Here is a 22002-nt window from a genome sequence, read left to right as displayed (position 1 = left end):
TTTGGTAGCACAGATTTAAAGCTCTTCAAAAAGTTAAGCCCAGAGAAATCTCCGGGCTAAACAACTAAGCCCAAGGGGCTAAGGTGTTGTTGTATTTAACATGTAAATTGCTTAGCCCAGACTGCGTTTTTTTTGTCCAGTTAAGACCGGTTGTAATAAAAAACACACCTAATGTTTCTAATTTCTTGAATAGGGTGAATTGGTTTTCTATTTTTGATAATATTGATATTGAGGAAACTTTTACAATATTAACGAATTTAATAAATGAGGCAATTGATTTGAATACCCCAAAAACTCAAAAGAAATCTCAATCCAAGCCTTGCTGGTTTAATAAAAAGCTAATTAATCTAAATAATCGAAAAAACAAAGCTTTTAAACTCTACCGTGATTCCAGGGATAATAATGCCTTATATATGAATTACCTCCGAATTAACCGCGAATTTAATTTTCTAAATAAATTTCTTTATAAAAATTATTTATTAAGTATGGAAAGTAAAAAAAAAAAATAGCAAATCATTTTGGAAATTTATTAATAATAAAAAAAGTTCCACGGGAATTCCAAATTCAGTCCGATATATGGGACAAACTTCTAGTGACCTGTCTAGTATCTGTAATTTCTTTGCTGACTTCTTTCGTTCTGTCTTTAAACCAACATGCCAGCAAACAAGACCCCTGTTTATGTGTTCTTCCGATTCTTTCAATGTTAGTCAACTATATGTAGAGAAAAATGATATACTAAATGAACTATTGAAATTAAATGATGAAAAGCAATCGGGATTTGATGGTATTGCACCAATAATTATAAAAAATTGTGCTTTATCTTTGACAACCCCTCTCGAAATTATCTTTAATCGCTCTCTCCATGAAGGTTACTTCTTAAAACAATGGAAAAGCTCTTACGTCTACCCAATCTTTAAATCTGGATCAAAAAATGAAGTCATTAATTATCGTCCTATCTGTAAGTTATCTGTTATCCCAAAAGTATTTGAAAAAATTGTTTACAATAAGCTTATTTTTTCATTGAAAGAAATAATCTCGCCTCTGCAACATGGTTTCGTTGGTGGAAGATCTACCTCCACTAATCTGGCGATTTTTAGTAATTATGTATTGAGTGTTCTTGAACAGGGATATCAATGTGATGTCATATACACTGATTTCTCAAAAGCCTTTGACAGGGTCGATCACTCAATATTAATTGCTAAACTTCATAAGTTAGGCTTTCGCTCTAACTTACTAAATTGGTTCGATTCATATCTTACTGGTAGAGTTCAATACGTTCGTATTAACAACGTCACCTCGAACCCAATTGTTGTAACTTCCGGTGTTCCCCAAGGGAGTCATTTAGGACCCCTTCTCTTTCTCTTATTTATAAATGATATTCCAAATGTTTTGAGTAATAGTCTTTGTTTAATGTACGCAGACGACCTTAAGCTGTTCTTACGTGTTAAATCTATAGCGGATTGTATAAAACTTCAAAACGATCTTAATAATTTAGTTGCTTGGTGTACCAATAACGATCTACATTTGAACGTTTCTAAATGTCATAGTATGATGTTTTACCGTGGTATGTCTCCAATATTGTATTCCTACGAAATAAATAGATTTGCTCTGTCCAAGGTTTCAGAAAAAAAAGATTTGGGTGTTGTCTTTGATTTAAAACTCACGTTTTGTAACCATATCGACTACATCATTTCTAGGGCCAGTTCAATGCTCGGTTTTATTTCAAGGAATGCTAAAGACTTCTCAGATCCTTTTACTTTAAGATCTCTATACTTTTGTTATGTACGATCAATATTAGAATACTGCTCTCCTATATGGAATCCTTTGTATGCTGCTCATGCTATTAGAATTGAGAGAATACAGAAACGCTTCACTAGAACAGCAATCCGGATTTTACAATGGAATGTCGACATGCCATCATATAAAACGAGGTGTCTGTTATTAGGCATTCAATCCTTGGAAACACGCCGTAAATATTTTGATGTCATGTTTGTAAGCGATTTAATTAATTATAAAATCAATTGCCCTGATTTACTTTCGTTAGTGGGTTTTCACGTTCCAAATCGTACCTTACGAAATAATCGTTTATTTTATGTTCCTTTTCATAGGGTTAACTATGGAACCAATGAACCCTTAACTCGCTGTTTAAGACAAGCTAACTCTTTATGTAATGTCATTGATTTTAATTTATATATGAGTAGAGATTGTTTTAAAAAAAGGTTGTTACTAAGTCTCAATTTCGGTGGTTAGTATTTATGTATTTATTTTGTTATATTTTTACCTATATTGTTAAATATTTTTAAGTAATCTTTAAGAGCTGTGTCTCTGCTTGATGAATAATAAATAAATAAATAAATAAATATACACGCTAATCTCTGTACTTTGTTAAGGTTCTTGAGATAGCTTGATTTATCAACAGCTTTCCACCATACGATAGAACCATAGGTAAGTATGGGGCGAATAATCGCCGTATACATCCATTGGATGACTTGAGGTCGCATACCCCATCGTGCATCAAAGGTTTTTTTGCATGTGTAGAAAGCGCATAGTGCTTTTTTCATTCTTTCCTCGGTGTTACGTTTCCATGTTAGCTTGGAATCAAGGATTACTCCAAGATATTTAGCTTCTTTGGAAAGAGTCAGAGGAATATCATCAAGTTTAGGAGGATTAAAATCCCCTAGATTCCTTTTCTTCGTGAACAGAACCAGTTCCGTTTTTGTGGGGTTAACCCCAAGACCATTACGGGCTGCCCATGAAGATATTTCTCTGAGTACGTGTTACATAATATCTCCGACGGTGGTAAGAAACTTACCTGTTATCAGAACTACTATGTCATCAGCGTAAGCTACTATTTTAATATCTTGGTTTTTGAGTTTTGTGAGAATTTTGTGAACCACAAGGATCCAAAGGAGAGGCGAAAGATCCCCTCCTTGTGGCGTACCTCTTGTAACTGTTTTCTCTACCGTACTATTTCCCATTTGTGAGTTAATGATTCTGCCATTTAACATAGTATGAATCCAATCTACTATGACAGAATCTACTCCAATATCGACTAGACAGTATTTAATTAATTCTGTGTTAACGTTATTAAACGCTCCTTCGATATCTAAAAATGCTGCTAGTGTATGTTCTTTATTTTCAAGACTTTTCTCAATATGCGAAACTACCTCATGCAGTGCAGTTTCCACTGACCTGCCTTTAAGGTAAGCGTGTTGGTAGTTGCACAAGTTGTTAGAATTGAGAAGTTCCCTAATATGCAGATCAATGATTCTCTCCAGTGTTTTAAGGAGGAACGAGGAGAGACTTATTGGTCTATAATCTTTTGCGGTTGAGTGTGTCGGTTTTCCCTGCTTTTGGAATAAAGACCACTTTAACCTTTCTCCAACTCATAGGGACGTATCTAAGTTTAATACAACTAATGAAGATAACCCTAAGCCATGGTGTTATTACATTTAAAGCGTGTTGAAGAAGAGCTGGGATTATCTCATCTGGTCCAGCAGATTTGTAGGATTTGAACGAGTTGATTGCCCAGATAATCTTCTGCTCAGTAATAATCTGTTCTATGTTTGATTCTTGGTTTGTGGATTCAAGCAGGTTTGATTGCGTGAATCCAGATTTATCGGGATTTTTACAGCCAGGAAAGTGTGTTTCCATAAAGAGTTCAAGTGTTTCTTGGCTCGAGTTCGACCATGATCCGTCAGAATGCTTAATGTAACCCGGTGTCGTGGGGTTAAGAGCAAGGACTTTTTGAAGCCTAGCCGCCTCAATTGTGTTCTCAATGGATTCGCAGTGCCTAGCCCATGAATCTTTTTTAGCCTTCCTCAGTTCTTTGGTGTAAAGGTTAAGTTCGGCTCTATATGAATTCATGTCTTTCTCTAATTTGCTCATTTTTGCTCTATTAAAAAGTTTTCTGACCTCTGTTCTACGTTTCTTTAGCTCACTATTCTACCATGATGGGTTAGTGGGTCTTGTGCAACGGGATAGGGGACAGTGTTTTTCAAAAGAAGTTTTCATTTTACTAGTAAGGTTTTGGACAGTAGTATCGATGGCTGATGTATTTGAGAGCGTATTTTCTCTTGGTGGGTCGATACGTTCCTTCAGCCAATTTGTGTACTTTGTCCAATTTGTTCTAGTTGGGTTTCTGTAAGGTTTGATATCTATTAAATTCCTGTCTAGGGTGAAGAGTATCCTAAAGTGATCCGAAAAGGATTCCTCTGGTGATACTCTCCAATCTCCTATCGAAATTTGCTCATTTATGCTCATAAGAGTCAGATCTAGAAATTCTTCTCTGTTTTTGTTTCGAAATGTTGGGTGATTACCCCTATTGCATATCGTCATATTGGAACAAAGAATGTATTCAAAAATTGACTCACCTCTTTTATTGATATCATTACCACCCCATTGTGTATGATGGGCGTTGGCATCACATCCCATCACCAAAGGTGTTCCATTTACCGTGGAATAGTCCACAAGCTCCCGGACTGTTTTTGATGGTGGGTTCTCCTCTTCGTATGGCATGTACGTTGACGTTAAAATGAAGTTGCCTTCCTTGGATTCAACGCTGATTGCCGCATTATCGTTGTTGCTGTACCTAGATAAAAAGAAAGCATTAATCGACTTTTTCGCTAAAATACAACTTCTTACTTTACCTAGACGTGGAATGAAAAAGGTTGTAGTATTTTGACCTCAATCCATTTACCTGGTTCTAACAGATCCATGGTTCTTGGATCAAGGCCACATCCACGTTCTTTTGAGACATGAAGAGCATTAGGTCGTGAGTCGCTGCTTTAGCGTGATGCAAGTTGACTTGCACCACCAGCAGCTTTTGGCTCCCCTTTGCTATCATGCCTTCTTACCTTTACGGTGCCAATACCGTACCTCAACACGTCTCCTTTCGTTTTTAGCAGGAGGTCAGATTTCTCGTCCACCGCGAACGAGAGGTCTTTCCCTACCCCGCTATGGCCCACCTTAGATTTGATGAGCTTCCACTCCCCTACGGGTATATCTGTGTTTTGTCCTTTTAGCAGTCTGATTATGTCCGCGTCCTCGTGAGTTGCAGGAGGTGGGATCCATACATTGATCTGCTGGCGAAGTGGTAGAGCTGTCACGGGAATGATTTCAAGAGACGCCCCTTCCCACAGTACGCCACATTTGGCGATTATGCTGGAAAGGAAGTCTCTTGATTTCTGATCACCGCAGCAGACTACTTTAACTATATAGTATAGTTCGCAGGGCCATCGTTTTCGGGTAACGCCATCATCGCTTTAAGGATCTCGTTTTCTACAAGTAACCAATGTTCCGTAGAGATTTTCCCATCAGGGTTGTCCCGACTTATTATGGCCACTTGTAGATCGATCGGGGTGGTGTCAAAGGTGCTGGTTTTCAATTTCTTGACACCTTCAGTTTCAGCTGCTTCCTCCGACCTGTCTCTTTTTGATGCTTTTGGCTTCGTCCTTGTAGGGTTGCCTCCTTGTGCTTTGCTTTTCGTAGCAGTAGAGGGCAATGTCTTACTGGCCGTCGCCTGATCAAAATCTGCGCCATTTTGAGCATTAGAGTTAGTATCAGCCTGTTCACAGTCTACCATTTTGGGGTTCGACCTAGATGTGGCAGCATTAACTCCTTTGCTCTCAGACTTTTTGCTGAGAGGGGTCTACGGGTGTAGTGGCAATCTCTGCCTTACGTTCATAGGCCCTTATCTACTTTTTGTGCTTTTTAAGGAGAGCCTTATCTCTTGCACTAAGAGTAAAAGGATCCTTGCTTTCTGTGGCTCTCACGAATCTCTTCGAACATCTGTAGCTCCTGCGGTTCCTCGATTCCTTGAGGTGTTCAGCAGACTTTAGCTTGATGTCTTCTTGACTCGAATCTACCAGTAGCTCATCCTCGGATTGACTACCTATAGAAGGAGGTCCGTCCGAGTTATCCAGACCTGCGATCGTTAGCTGATCAAGGTCAGGAAGGAGGTCCACTGATAAAATGACAGCCTTTTGTCTTTTAAGCTCTTGCTTTTCGTTGTTTACATTTGTCACTGGCGACTTAGCTTCTTGCGAAGCCAAGCCCTCGCCGACAGCCGTGACTTCTGCCGACACTTGAGTGTATATCCCCACTCGGTTTTTATTATCCTGTTAACTTTTATTTTCCATGATTTTTATTAGATAAACATCCCTGCGTTTTTTTTGTTTTCTTGGTTGTAAGCCTCTGCAACTGGATTGCTGCAGAGTCAAACGTAAGCCCACCCGCCGCGACAAGGCGAAAACCTCGGGGGATGTAAACACATACTTTTTATTTCTTTTAATCTTACAATTGGTATTTCACTTTCATCTATCTTATCAACAAATAAGCTATTTTCAGCCGCGTTTGTTGGGTATGGCTTAAAAACATTCGCAAGATGCTCCGCGAAAAGGTTAGCTTTTTCTTTTGGGTTACCGATCAATTTCCCATCTTGAGATTTCAAGGGCGAGTTTAGTAACTGCGGTCTTTTCAGGCGCTTGGCTGCTTTCCATAGCGAAAAATCGGTTGAAGCATCAGTCGTTAAATTCTTTAGGAATGTGCTGAGTAAATCATTTTTGAATTTATAAATTTGTTTTTTAAGATTGTTGCTTATACGGTTAAACGTTGTTTTATCATCTGGAAATCTAGTATTTTGCCATTTTCTTCGAGCTCTTCTTTTCTCTATTATCAACTCTCTTATCTTTAAAGGATATTTTATTTCATTTTGTCTTCTATTAGAAAATAATGGAGTACTTTCTTCAGCGGCCTGTTGCACATCAGCAATAAATTTTTCCACCTTATGGTCAATTTGCTCGATTGTATTCATGGGAGATCTTAAATTTATAAAACTTAAAAGCCTTTCTCTAAAATCACTCCAGTTTGTTTTCTTATTTACAAGCTTTGGATTACTTTTTTCAATTACTTCCGATTCACTTAGTGATAGAATCACTGGAGTATGATCTGATGACAAGTCATAATTACCTTCGACACTAATGTGATTTCGTTTGATTCCTTTAGCTACGAAAAAGTCAATAAAGTCTGGTATTTTGTTAGTATCGGAAGGCCAGTAAGTAGGCGACCTGGAGGAATAGAATTCGCAATTTATTTACGGCCTGCTTAGAAAAGACTTTTGCCTTTTGTTGATATAAGTCTTGAACCCCAATGGGTGTGTTTCGCATTGAAGTCTCCACCAACAAGAAAGTTATGCCCAAGAAGATTTAATAGATCTGTATAGTCATCTTCTGTCGGGGAGCTATCTTAAACTCTTTCTTTTTCATACCAATACTAATAGTTGTTACTTGCATATTTTCATTAGTAAGCTTGGATTCTTCATAATGTTTTAAGCTTTCTTTTATAAGAATCGCCGATCCACCTCTTGCCTTGTCAGCTGGATGTGGAGCGTGGTAACATGAATAGTTTTCTATTACATTATCCAGACTTTGCCCATTGGAGAAGTGAGTTTCGGACACCAGGCAAATATCTATCAGACCTATGATGGTAGCCGATCGGAAAAATATCCGATCGGAGAAAAGTTCCGATCGGAAGATTTTTGTATTCACGGAACCCGAATTTGAGGAGAGAAATTATTCCAATTTTGTTGGTTTTTATATTTTTCGGATAATTTTTCACGTTTAATTTTCTATCGGGAAGAATCGGAAAGAAAAAAAAGCATAAAGCACAACGCGTCTCAAATATTTTGACAGTTCAATGCATAGCATCGCATGTATTTTAAATTTTCAACGCACCTAAGATTTTTTTTCGTACATCTGTCCGATTTTACTGTCGGAAGGGTTAAAATCATATGAAAATTGAAAAATTCGTACAAATCGGATAAAATTTTCTTCCGATCGGCTACCATCATAGGGCTGTATATGTTCTAGATCTAAAAAGATTTTTAATTCGGATAAGTGTTGTAAAAGACCGTTTGCATTCCATGTAGCGATTTTAAGTGTTCTGGCCATCATTATTTTTTAAGAGCGACTTTTTCATTTAACTGTTTGATATTCAAATCCGGTTTATCAATTCTTTGAAGAATGAGGTGTAGCATTTCTTTTATGGAAGTCTCTTCATTCTTCCGCACATTTTTTAGAATCTGAGAATAGGCTTTATTTAAGATATTGAGCAAAAAAAATTCTATTAGCATTCATTCCGAGGTTTACCCCTTATTTCACCTTATTTGACTGTATTATAAAGCATTATGGAACTACTCGTCCAAGGAAATGACACTACCCCGTCAGGCACTACCATTATTACACATGGTACTGATTCTGCACCGGGCGACAACCACGAGATCTGACATGGGTGGCCGTCAGACAACGAGGAGTTCCAGAAACCTCTGTGCGGATAATTATAGACCCGAACCTTGCCTTCTCTAGCAAGTGACGTGTATTTTTGCGCTTCATCTAAAGTTATTTATTTTGTTTATTCTCGTCGTAATAAATTAATTTATTGATTCTTTTACTTATTCTAATTAAAAGTACTGTTAAATTTGACTTAGTGTTAACTAAAATACAAGTGGTCTTTTAATAATTAACTTTTACAAATTCACATTTTTCATTCTGTGTTTTGACAACCTCCATCCAGTGCTTTTTTTTTTGTATTGAGTGGAAATAAAACTAATTAGAATAACTATCTGTTTCATTCTCTGGTTTGTGGTATTTTGCTATTGCATACTTCAGTGATTTGTATGAAATATTCTAGCAAATACTTCATATTGCATACTTTTGAAAATACATAACATACTTTCGGGCTATTTGTGGTTTTATTATATAACATTGGAAATCACACAGGGCCGTAGTTTAAATTGTACCCCAATAAAAAAAAAATAAAAAAAAAATTTATTATTATTTAAATTATTAATAGTGGTCATAATGTCTGTATGCGAGAACTGTTCTGAAATATGTGACTTTATGATTGATTCTATCATGTGCCATGGTAACTGCCATAAAAAATTCCACGTTAAGTGTATAGGCGCACCTTCTAGTTCAATTAAACTTTTTAACCAATCGAAACCGTTTTATTTTTTCTGCGTTAATTGTGACCCTTTTCCCCAATCTAACATTATTCGTGACGTTCTTTCTAACTCAAAGATGAAAGATAGATTGCAAAACCAACTGCTCTACTTAAACGATAAAATTGAAAATATATCAAATATACCAAACTTAAAGCGTCAGCAGACAAGAAGTGCATCTAAATCTCAAAATGCCCCTGTCGAAAATAAATCTAATAAACGCAAAAGTGAAGAACTAGATTTAACGTTACCAATCCCCTCGAAAAAACAATCACCTAACTCGCCCCTTGAATCTTCTCCATCCTCAGATTCATCTAATCAATGTTCTGCTACACCACCCACCTTACACGTAAATCCCTCTCAACCTCCAGCCCCACCCATCCCACCAGAATGAAATCAACATTCATCTGAACAATCTGCAGCTTCAACTTCCAATCTCGCTCAGCTCTCTGTTACAATGATTCAGCCTGCATCAACTCTACCTCCATTTGAACAGCCTCCAGCTTTAACTATTAATTGTGCTCAACATTTATTTGAACAGTCTACTTCCCTCAGACCAATCTACAAATTCAAAGTCAAATCCTGTTTAACTTCCTGTTTCATCGACCAAACCTTCATCAACGTCACCTACAGCTTCATCAAAAATTTCCTCCCGCCAACCCATTCCGTATTGTGGATAACTTAGCATCGCCTATTGACTATAAAAAAAGGGTTAAAGAGGTAAGCTGTCGATGTTATAAAGCCAATTCCACTGAGGAAAACCGAAAAAAGTTCAAACAAGCTAGAAAGGCCAGCAACGCCCTTATTCGACGAACCAAATTTTTGCATGATCAAGAATTAAGGCAAAAAATACTACAATGTCCCAAAGGTAGTAAAAATGTTTGGTCTTTTGTAAAAAATATTTGCAACACTACCTCGTCGTCGGTTCCAACGCTCGTCTTCAATGACACTCCATTTGTTAGCTCTGTTGACAAAGCTAACCTATTTGCGAGGCAGTTCGCTGCCAACTCAACACTGCCTGATAGTGTCATGACTCCGCCAGTACTTGAGCGCGTAAACGGATTCATGGGACAAATCTTCTTTCGCACTCGTACAGTAGCAAGAGTTCTTAAAGATCTTGACGTACACAAATCCGCTGGCCCGGATAGTATCCCCCATCGTTCTGAAGAGGTGTTCTTCCACGCTGGCAAAACCACTGCGTAAGCTTTTCTATCTGTCCTACTCTACAGGTCTCTTTCCGAGTGGATGGAGAACAGCATTTGTCCAGCCTATCCCTAAAAAAGGCGAATCTTCCTCACCCTCAAACTACCGACCGATCGCACTTACGTCCCTTCTTTCCAAGGTCATGGAAACGTTGATTAACTTTCAACTTAAGAAATATCTTGAGGAACGGAAGCTTCTTAAGACCGGCAGTACGGCTTTTGTAGCAACAGGTCCACTGGTGATCTGATAGTTTATCTCACCGAGCAATGGAACAAATCTTTACATCGTTTTGGAGAAAGTAAGATTGTTGCACTTGATATTTCAAAGGTATTTGATAGAGTTTGGCATCAAGCTCTTCTTTCGAAAATGCGTGCTTTTGGCGTCGATGAATCTCTTCTTCGTTGGATTAGAAATTACTTTTCGAACCGTTCAATACAAGTCGTATTGGATGGATTCAAGTCTGAAACCCACAAAATAAATGCTGGTGTGCCACAGGGCTCCGTTCTGTCTCCGACTCTCTTTCTCATTTTTATAAATGATCTCCTGTCTGAAACTTCTAATCCACTCAACTGTTTTGCAGATGATAGTACCCTCAGTTTTTCATATTCGTTTCCTGATTCTCGCCCAAGTTCTTCGGAAGTGGATCTTGAACGGCTAAATATGATAAACTCATTAAATTCTGATCTTAATAGCATTGTCCAATGGGGAATAAGAAATCGCGTAGAATTTAATGCTTCCAAAACTCAATGCTGCTTACTATCATTAAAGCGGAACATGTCTCCCATGCCACTATCCATGAGTGGTACTTGCATCGAAGAAACCGAAAAGCTTTCCATCCTCGGTATGTGCATTACAAACCACCTCCTGTGGAATGAACACATATTTGACACCGCTAAATCCGCTGCGAAATGTTTAGGATTCCTCCGAAGATGCAAGAAATTTTTCTCCCCGTCTGATCTAGCAATTATTTATAAGGCGTACATTCGTCCAAAGCTTAAATATAACTCCCACATCTGGGCAGGTGCTCCAATAACCTCGTTGAGTTTCTTGGATAGAATACAAAATAGAGCTATAAAAATGATAGGTGATAGATCAATAACTGATACAATTACGTCTCTCGAGCACCGTCGTAACGTCTCATGTCTCACGTTGTTCTATCGTTATTTTTATAAGCAGTGCTCCGATGAAATAGCTAGTTGCATTCCTCCCCTGAAACAATTCAACCGTAATACTCGCGCTTCAAGGAATGCTCATCAGTTTACCCTAGAGTCCAACTTCGGACGTACCGTCAAATACAGAGAGTCTTACTTCAGCCGCACTACACGAATGTGGAACGCGTTACCCGCCTCTGTTTTCCCATCTCATTTCAAAACTCAAAACTTCAAAACTAATGTTCATCGGTATCTCCTTTCAAACCCCTCCCTATTTTCCTAATGCTCGTACTGTGTTCACCATATTAAGGGTACATTAATCCCTTTAGTGCGCGCTTATTATAAAAAAAAAAATGGATTAAAAATAGTTGAAGGACAAAAAACCCTTTTCATTTCGAAACTTGATCCCTCTACAAATGCTCTCGATGTAAAAAACTACATTAAAACGAAAATCGGGACGCTACGTTTAACGCTCGTCGAGAAAATGATTCATCGTAACTTTGCAAAATATTCTTCGTTCAAGATCAAAGTTCCAGACTCAATATTCTATCTTCTTAACTCATCATCGTTTTGGCCAGAAGGAATTATTTTTCATGAATTTCAAAAGAGAGCGCTGCCAATTAATCATCACCATTTTCAACAACACCTGACAACGCCATACCTGAAACAGAGCAGCTTCAAAAGATATTAATCTACTACCAAAATGTAAACGGACTTCGGACAAAGACCAATAAGGTCTACAAGAATATAAACAACATTCCTCACGATATACTTATCCTCACCGAAACTTGGCTAAACTCATCTTTTATGGATACAGAAATTTTTGACTCCAGCTTTCAAATCTACCGTCGTGATCGTCATTATGATCCTTCCGCTACTGTTGGTGGTGGTTTGTTAATAGCTGTTCGTAACCATTTCCTCTGTAGTCTTGTCGATAATTTTTCGGATTCCGATCTTGAAGTTCTGTGTGTGAAAATAAAAATCCTGTCTGGTTACATATATGTGGTTGCCTGTTATATCCCACCCTCTTCGAACAATGACGTCTATAATAAACTTTTTGACTGCTTGGAGACTATTCATGAACAAATTGATGAAGCAGATGAATTATTAATAATCGGAGATTTTAATCTACCTCACCTGAAATGGGCAAAATCCAATCACTGTGATGCCTTTCTACCTGTCGACGCTTCCAACAACAACGAGTTTCTCGTTATCGACGGAATGGCTTCTTTTGGCCTTGATCAATTAAATGGAGTGAGTAACCAATTTGGCAAAACTTTGGACCTTATCTATTTCTCTCATGTCTCCAACTCTGATGCTGCAGTTTTATTGAGTGACACAAAACTTGTAGAAGAAGATCGCCATCATCCTGCATTATCTATTTCTATGAGCTTAAGTATATATCATTCATCTAATATTTGTAAGGATCAGCATGAATTCAATTTTAAAAAATGTAATTTTACTCTACTTTTTAATTTACTCAGTGACATTAACTGGGATTCTGTTTTCTTTAATGTTAATTTTGACGAAATGATTGTACATTTTTATGAAATATTATTTTTTTGCTTATTAGAAACAGTCCCTCTACGCAAAAAACGTGTATTTAATAGCAGCCCTCCATGGTTCGATCTACATATAAAAAAGCTTAAAAACAAAAGAAACAAGGCTTGGATAAAATTCAATCTATCACAAACTGATGAAAACCGTAATAGTTACATTCATTTAAGGGATGAATTTATAAGCTACTCTAACTTTCTCTATATAAGCTTTATATCTAAAACAGAAAATGAACTTAAATCTAATCCACGTAAATTCTGGGATTATGTTAATTGTAAAAGAAAATCTGACGGTTACCCAGCACATATGACTTATAATAATTCTACTAGCCATTCCCCAGAGGTTATATCCAACATGTTCGCCGAATTCTTCCAGGGTGCTTTTGAAAATGACTCTACAAATGACTCAAATATAACTTATTTAATTGATGAATTCTCACATCTTAACTCGATTAACTTTGCAATTTCTGTAGCAACTATTCTTGACTATATCGAAAAGTTAGACGAGTGTTTCAGTCCCGGCCCTGATGGCTTGCCGTCTTTTATTTTGAAAAAATGTGCAATATAAATGTCTTACCCGTTGTTTGTGCTTTTCAATACGTCAATTAGTAATTCTACGTTTCCCGCTATATGGAAAAATGCATTTCTTACTCCCATTCATAAGAAAGGTCCAAAAAAATTAGTGACAAACTACCGACCTATTGCCAAGCTTTCTGTCATCCCTAAACTGTTCGAATCCATTGTCTGTGATATTCTGTCATTTCATTGTACCTCTGTTATATGTGAAAACCAACATGGCTTTGTCAAAAAGAAATCTACGGTCACAAATTTACTACAGTTTACAACGTTCTGCTTAGATGCCTTTGAAAAGTATAAGCAAGTAGATTGTGTTTTTACTGATTTCAGTAAAGCTTTCGACAAACTTAATCATGAAAAATTACTTAAGAAACTAAGCACCATTGGACTTAACGATCGCTTTATTTTATGGATTTCTTCGTATCTCAAAAATAGATTATATAGTGTTGTATTTAGAAATGAATGTTCCCAAAGGTTTAAAGTTAATTCGGGTGTACCTCAAGGTAGTCACCTTGGTCCTTTATTGTTTGTCTTATTTATTAATGATCTTCCTTCTGTTTTAAGTAACTCTATGTCTTTAATTTATGCCGATGACGTGAAAATATTTCGAAAAATTGACTCAGTAGCTGACTGTGAACTTCTACAAGAAGATCTTCAAAAATTCTGGGAATGGCGCAATACTAATCGTTTGTCTTTAAATATTGACAAGTGTAAAATAATGCGTTTTACACGCAAACACAATGTCCTGTCATATACTTATTTGTTGAACACGTCTCAATTATGTAGTCTTTCAAGTTTCTCTGTGGTTTTCGGTGTGGTTTTGGATTCAAAACTTTCATTCACTAACCATTACAATTATGTTATAAAAAAAGCTAATCAGATGCTTGGTTTCATTAAAAGATTTGCTCGTGACTTTCGTGATCCTTATGTGCTTAAAATTCTGTATGTTTCATTTGTTAGGTCTATTCTGGAATACGGTTGTATTGTATGGGCCCCATATTACGCGGTTCATGTCAACAGAATAGAATGTGTTCAAAGAAGATTTATGAGATTTTGTTTACGTTTTCTTCCCTGGTCTAGTATGATAGATTTGCCACCATATTCACATAGACTTCAACTAATAAATCTTCCATCTCTTTTAAGTCATCGAGAGTACTTGCAATTCTGTTTTATGGTGGGAATTGTTAACGGAACTGTTACAGCTCCATCGGTTCTGTGTAGATTGAGTTTTAGTGTTAGTCGTTGCAGCTTAAGAAGGCAATTGCCTCTTTGTAATATCTTTAGTAGATCTAACTATTAGGCCAATAGTCCTCTCAATATTTTGATAAATATCTTCAATAAAAACTATTTCTTAATTCAATCAATTAATGTTAACGTAAAATCACAAAATTTTAAGAATATGTTCTTCATACATTACAATTAAATTTATAAAATAGATTTAAGTATTTATAAGTATATTTAATGTATGTAGTGTCATAATTTAAGAGATTACTGCGTTAGTATTTAACGTGTTGAATAAAGAATGGAGCAGTTACTAAAGTAAGATGTGCAGCTGGAGTCACCGAAGAATTCGAGATCACAGTAGGTGTACACCAGGGAAGCGTCTTGAGTCCTCTGCTCTTTATTACTGTTCTTGATTACCTGCTTGAAGGCAAAATGACGGACCCAAAAGTGCATCAGTTATTCTGCAACGAGCTCTTGAAGTATGGGTGGATGTTCCGGAAGAAGTGGGTACCGCAAAGCGCGAAAAAGACAGAACACCTATGCTGCCCATTTTCTGATCAACACAGGCCTATTCCTGACATTTATTTGAATGGTGTAGTGCTTCCCAAATGTGAAAAGTGTAAATATCTGAGGTCTATGATAAATAACGAAGGTACTTGTGATGACGATATCAATCATCGAGGGTGGATGAATAGCGGGAATACTATCATCTGTGATCGAAGAATGCTCCCTAAGCTGAAAGGAAACATAAAACAACCTAAACTAAACACATTTTCTCGAACTGATATTTGTATATTTTTCTTTTAACAAAAACCTCTATTTTTCTTTGTATTTTTGCTCTGAAACCCCCTGTTTTGTTGACTAAAAATTTTAATATTTAGCGATCTAACTGCAACTTTGGAAACTTGTACACTTTTTTGAAAACTAAAACAACAGGGCAACTTTTTAAAATAATAAACCATCCGCACACCATACAAATTTTTTTTGTGGTGTTGCTCTGAAATAAAAGTTAGAAATTGATTTTTTATAAAACTTGAAACTGTTAGATAATTTGCAGCGAAATGGTGTAAAGAATAAAAAATATTTTGATTGAATAATTGTTCCTAATTATTTCGCAATGTTTTTGTAAAAGAATTAAAGAAAAAAAATCTATAATGAGCGCAGGAAGCAAAATACTGTTGCAAAGTAGGGATTTTTGAAATAAATTTTATCTTCTTCGCTGGCTATAGGTCTTGTTTCGATTTTATCAAGAAATTTCACAAGAATTGCATTAAATCGAAAACCGTAGGGATTTGGGATGAACAAGTACCAATTTCTGAGAGTCCTTAGTCCTATCAGCATATTTCGTTTGATCCATTTCTTTTTGGGCACCCTGTATATGATTATTTATTCATTAATACATTTTAACATTCTTTAAGTTTAACATTTGGTACATTTAAACAGGGCCTTAGCCGTCTGACGAGAAATAACAATTTCAAAATTTTATTATATACAGGGTGTCCCGGGATGAGATAAGAAGGTTTTTAGGGATGATTCTTGGGTATATTCTTTTTTTTTTTTTTTTTTTTTTTTTTTTTTGACGGGAGGAAATCTTCAAAAGACACTTGGCAGTATTCGACACCAAGTAGTGTGTGACTCTTAACCACTAAAACCACCTCTTTATCAGGACCAATCTTGAGAGATCGACATCAGATTTTTCTTTCTTAACTTTGTAAAATCACTTTGGGGGAAGTTTAAACTTTTAATACTTTCCCATGTCTTTTTAGACCATAAGCTCATGAGGCTTGGTTCTTCTTAATCTTCGAACATGGTTTCTTGTATTCAAGACGGACACCATTTCAGAATTGGTATGACTTTGCAGTCTCTGATTATGCGATACAGCGTTTTTTTTAACAACTTCTGTAACCGTTTCTATTTGTAAGTCACGATGTAGATCGCTATTTCTTATGTACCAAGGTGCATTAACTATTCCACGAAGGACTTTGTTTTGGAATTTTTGGATGATTTCGATATTTGTTTTCTTTGTACAGCCCCATAATTGGATACCATAGGTCCAAACAGGCTTTAGTACTTGATTATACAGCATTATTTTGTTTTGGGTTGGTAAATCAGAGTTGTTACCAAGTAACCAGTACATTTTTCTATATTTCAAGTTTAGTTCTTCTCTTTTCTTTTTGATGTGCTCTTTCCACTTTAGCTTTGCATCCAAAGTCATTCCAAGGTATTTGGCCGTATTGGCGTAAGGTACAGCTTGATTATTAATGAATATTGGAATATTGTTTATCTTTTTATTTGTAAAGTTTATATGTGAAGATTTTGTTTCATTGAGCTTGATACGCCATTTTTCGGTCCAATCTCTGACTGTGTCGACGGCATATTGCAGCTTTACTGCTCCCCTAGAGACACATTTGTCGGGTACCAAAATTGCGGTATCATCTGCAAAAGTAGCCATTATGGTGTGATTCCCAACTGGGATATCCCTTGTGTATAGTAAATACAGGGTAGGACCTAGGACACTTCCTTGTGGTACACCGGCTTCTATTTTCTTCAATTCCGAATATTCTTGATCGTACCTTACTCTAAACAATCGGTCTGAGATGTACGATTTTAATATTTCATAGTACTGTCTGGGAAGATCCCTTTGCAGTTTGTACTCAAGTCCCTCATGCCAAACCTTGTCAAAGGCTTGAGCAACATCTAAGAAAATAGCTGAACAGACTTGTTTTTCTTCTAATGCTTTTTCTATTACATCCGTTATTCTATGAACTTGGTCTATCGTGGAATGTTTATTTCTAAAGCCAAACTGATGATTTGGGATTAACCTTCTTTCTTCTATAATTTTGCTAAGTCTCTTCAGAAGCAGTTTTTCAAAAACTTTTGCCATAATTGGTATAAGCGATATTGGTCTGTAAGACGTCACTTCTGTAGGTGGCTTACCTTGCTTGGGTATGACAATAACTTCAGCAATTTTCCAATGGTGTGGGACATACCGTTTCTTAAGGCATGCATTTATTATATATTGGAGTTTTATGAAGGCTTTCAAAGGCATTTCTTTCATAACCTGAGCAGTAATAAGATCGTAACCTGGTGATTTTTTATTTGATAGTTGATGTAAACACATACTTTTTATTTCTTTTAATCTTACAATTGGTATTTCACTTTCATCTATCTTATCAACAAGCTGTAAGCTATTTTCAGCCGCGTTTGCTGGGTATGGCTTAAAAACATTCGCAAGATGCTCCGCGAAAAGGTTAGCTTTTTCTTTTGGGTTACCGATCCATTTCCCATCTTGAGATTTCAAGGGAGAGTTTAGTAACTGCGGTCTTTTCAGGCGCTTGGCTGCTTTCCATAGCGAAAAATCGGTTGAAGCATCAGTCGTTAAATTCTTTAGGAATGTACTGAGTGAATCGTTTTTGAATTTATAAATTTGTTTTTTAAGATTGTTGCTTATACGGTTAAACGTTGTTTTATCATCTGGAAATCTAGTATTTTGCCATTTTCTTCGAGCTCTTCTTTTCTCTATTATCAACTCTCTTATCTCTAAAGGATATTTTATTTCATTTTGTCTTCTATTAGAAAATGTTGGAGTACTTTCTTCAGCGGCCTGTTGCACATCAGCAATAAATTGTTCCACTTCATGGTCAATTTGCTCGATTGTATCCATGGGAGATCTTAAATTTATAAAACTTAAAAGCCTTTCTCTAAAATCACTCCAGTTTGTTTTCTTATTTACAAGCTTTGGATTACTTTTTTCTATTACTTCCGATTCACTTAGTGTTAGAATCACTGGAGTATGATCTGATGACAAGTCATAATTACCTTCGACACTAATGTGATTTCGTTTGATTCCTTTAGCTACGAAAAAGTCAATAAGGTCTGGTATTTTGTTAGTATCGGAAGGCCAGTAAGTAGGCGACCTGGAGGAATAGAATTCGCAATTGTATTTACGGCCTGCTTGGAAAAGTCTTTTGCCTTTTGTTGATATAAGTCTTGAACCCCAATGAGTGTGTTTCGCATTGAAGTCTCCACCAACAAGAAAGTTATGCCCAAGAAGATTTAATAGATCTGTATAGTCATCTTCTGTCGGGGAGCGCCTTGGTGGGCAGTATATAGCTGCTATCTTAAACTCTTTCTTTTTCATACCGATACTAATAGTTGTTACTTGCATATTTTCATTAGTAAGCTTGGTTTCTTCATAATGTTTTAAGCTTTCTTTTATAAGAATGGCCGATCCACCTCTTGCCTTGTCAGCTGGATGTGGAGCGTGGTAACATGAATAGTTTTCTATTACATTATCTAGACTTTGCCCATTGGAGAAGTGAGTTTCGGACACCAAGCAAATATCTATATGTTCTAGATCTAAAAAGATTTGTAATTCGGATAAGTGTTGTAAAAGACCGTTTGCATTCCATGTAGCGATTTTAAGTGTTCTGTCCATCATTGTTTTTTAAGAGCGACTTTTTCGCTTAACTGTTTGATATTCAAATCCTGTTTATCAATTCTTTGAAGAATGAGGTGTAGCATTTCTTTTATGGAAGTCTCTTCATTCTTCCGCACATTTTTTAGAATCTGAGAATAGGCTTTATTTCCATCGCTTTTACTTTGAACAGCTTTAGGCGGTTCATTCTTAGTATTGTTTTCAGCAGTTAAATCGGTATTTACTGTGATTCTGGGTTTGTCTCTAGCAGATGTATTTTTGCTTCTGAACTCTTGGAATTTTTTGGCAACTGGGCAGCCTCTATAGCTTGCCGGGTGATTACCCTGGGTATATTCTAAGAAAAAAATTGTTCTACAGTAACTCTCTATCTGCAAATTTTAATTCGTACCCATTTTTGACTTAAGCATAAAACACATTTTTTAGGGATTTTACCTGGTACAGGTTTTCCCAAATATCATAAAATCTATAAGTTTTTTGGCAAACTTGTGAAGAACATTTTTGTTCATTATTGTTTTCTTCATAAGAATAAATTTATAAAACACTATGTTTATAGCACATTTTTCGAAGAAAATCCGCCCCAAAGTCAAAAACTATCATGGGTAAGAAAAAAATAATTCCATTAAAAAATTAATATCTGAGCAAAAAAAAAGATAATAACATTTCTTAAAGACGGGTACAAAGAATAGCATTTCTTTTAAAAATCAAGACATTAATGAAGTTTTTATCATAAGTATTAACGGAGTTATTAACATTAACATGAGTAAAGGCATACCTAAGTAAACGTTTTCTTAAATCATCGCTAAAAAGGGTATAAACTTTGCAGATAGAGAGTTACTGTAGAACAATTTTTTTCTTAGAATAAACCCAAGAATCATCCCTCAAAATCTTCTTATCTCATCCCGGGACACTCTGCATAAATCTTCTTTTCAAAAAGGAAAAAACTAAAGATTAAAAGTAGCTTTACAAATATTTAAAATTTTCATCTATTATTCTTGACCTATACTTGAGAACAGTGTGGCAATAGGAATCAAAATTATTCCAATTTTCGCTATCGTTTCCTATGTGTTTTACATCTTCAATGTTCATTAGATCCATTCCGTAATGAGTACGCCTTATCTCCTTCAATATCGGGCAGAAACCAAGAAAATGGACCACGTTTTCGTTTTCTCCAGTGTCGAATTGAGTACATCAAAATGCGACATCCTCACAATGTGGCATACAATTAAGCTTGAGAAGCTAACCTTTTGCTCGGACTACCATCGATATTTGGGCAGTCCGGTGTTCGCATAATTAACTGTTAAGTAAACATTTTAAGTAACATTTTAAGTAACCATATATGACCAATAGTATTATCACATTGCATTGTTGCTGACACGATGGGAAATGATTTCTTACCAGTTCCCACTGAGTGTTATTTTTAAGTATAATTATGTATACCTACTTATTTTTGTATTCTATCACCCATTTTTACCTTTCCTACCATATCATATTTCCACCCAACTCCTACTTCTGCGTGAGACCAGACGAAATAAGATCATTTAATAAAAGTTCAATGTTTAGTCTCACGCGCTGAGTGTTCATTATGCTGACTTGTCATTTTTGGCAAAGTACCTTTGAATGATCGGCATAATGGGCACTCGCTGTCCAACCACTTTCAAGTGAACATCTGATTCAAATAAAATTGTAATCAATATTAATAAGAAAATATAAGTCATCTTATTCAAATAAAATTGTAATCAATATTAATAATAAAAAAAGGTGTTTGTATTTTCAAGGTTCTAAAGTTTAAAGAACATTTGAACATTTGGCGACCGTGACAGGACATACTAAAAGAGTTTAGTGGCCTGTAAATTATTAAAATAAAATAAAATAAAATAAAAGAAAACAGTGTTGTGAAGTGAGTCGTTTTTAAGAAGACTAAAAAAGAAAAAAAAGAAAAGAAGTTCCTTTCAATTACTAACAACTCAATATAAAAAATAATTAAAATGGTGGCTACAATTGAGGAACTTACCAATCAGCAAGAAGCTGTAGGAAAAGAAATCTGTACACTTGCTCGCAATTACGGAAAGGATGGTCCAGGAAGGAAAAGCCTGGATTATTTAAATGCGCGGTGGACAAGATTAAATGAATTATGGGAAGTATTCGACAATGTTGATAGCGAGATAAGAGACAATTATCCGCAGGTAACTGAACACGAATACTTCACTAAAGGTTTTTACGATGGGGTAAAAAAAATTCATGATCAAATGAAAGATGACATCATCAAGCGGTTTGCAGTAGCGGAAGAAGAAAAATCTGATGGGGTTATAGAGGAGACCGCAGCAGTCCATCCTCAGCCGGAGCAGCTTAAAGAAGCCCTCTTAGGACCAGCAGCCGTTAAGCCCCCAGCAGGGCATTCAGAGGGAGTTACCGCAGCAATTTCCAAATTTAACATACCACCAGGGCTGACAATAAAGCCCACTTTAATAGATGACACCAGTGTAAATGTCAACAGGATGACTACGGATAGCAAATTCCGATTACTCTGCAAAATATTTCAAGGAGGTCTTAATAAGTGCCCATTGAAATTGCGGGAAACTTTACCGCAAGAATTTAACCAAAAAACAAAAACCCTAATGACCAATTGGGATGAAATAACAACAACATATAGACGACTTGGAGGCGATGCAGCTGTAGAAGATATACAGCTTTACTTTGAGCTCCAGGATGAATTAGATTTGAGGATCACCTGGCTACCAACTAATACATTGCCAGCTGAAACAGTTCAAATGAATCAAGGACGAGCAACAACAATCAAGCTTCCAAAAATTGAGATACCCAAATTCGATGCAAGCTATCTTAATTGGCCGCAGTTTT

General features: G+C 36.3%; 1 protein-coding gene across 1 annotated transcript; it reads right to left on the bottom strand.

Annotated features, from left to right (window-relative positions):
- Positions 1 to 3945: 3945 nt before the first annotated feature.
- LOC129905368 (uncharacterized) lies at positions 3946 to 4718 on the bottom strand. Its single transcript, XM_055980843.1, has 3 exons — positions 4700 to 4718; positions 4374 to 4649; positions 3946 to 4235 (listed from the first exon to the last, which is right to left on the bottom strand). The coding sequence occupies exons 1-3, from the start codon at positions 4716 to 4718 to the stop codon at positions 3946 to 3948; spliced, it is 585 nt and encodes a 194-aa protein (XP_055836818.1).
- Positions 4719 to 22002: the final 17284 nt, after the last annotated feature.

Source organism: Episyrphus balteatus, chromosome 1, assembly GCF_945859705.1.
Source record: "Episyrphus balteatus chromosome 1, idEpiBalt1.1, whole genome shotgun sequence".
Lineage (NCBI taxonomy): Eukaryota > Metazoa > Arthropoda > Insecta > Diptera > Syrphidae > Episyrphus > Episyrphus balteatus.
This window is presented reverse-complemented; position numbering and strand designations above follow the sequence as displayed.

Excerpts from the sequence above, each read along its gene's own strand:
- LOC129905368 (XM_055980843.1), bottom strand. Across the intron at positions 4,236-4,373 it reads TAATGATATCAATAAAAGAG|GAGATTGGAGAGTATCACCA; the intron begins GTGAGTCAATTT and ends AAATTTCGATAG.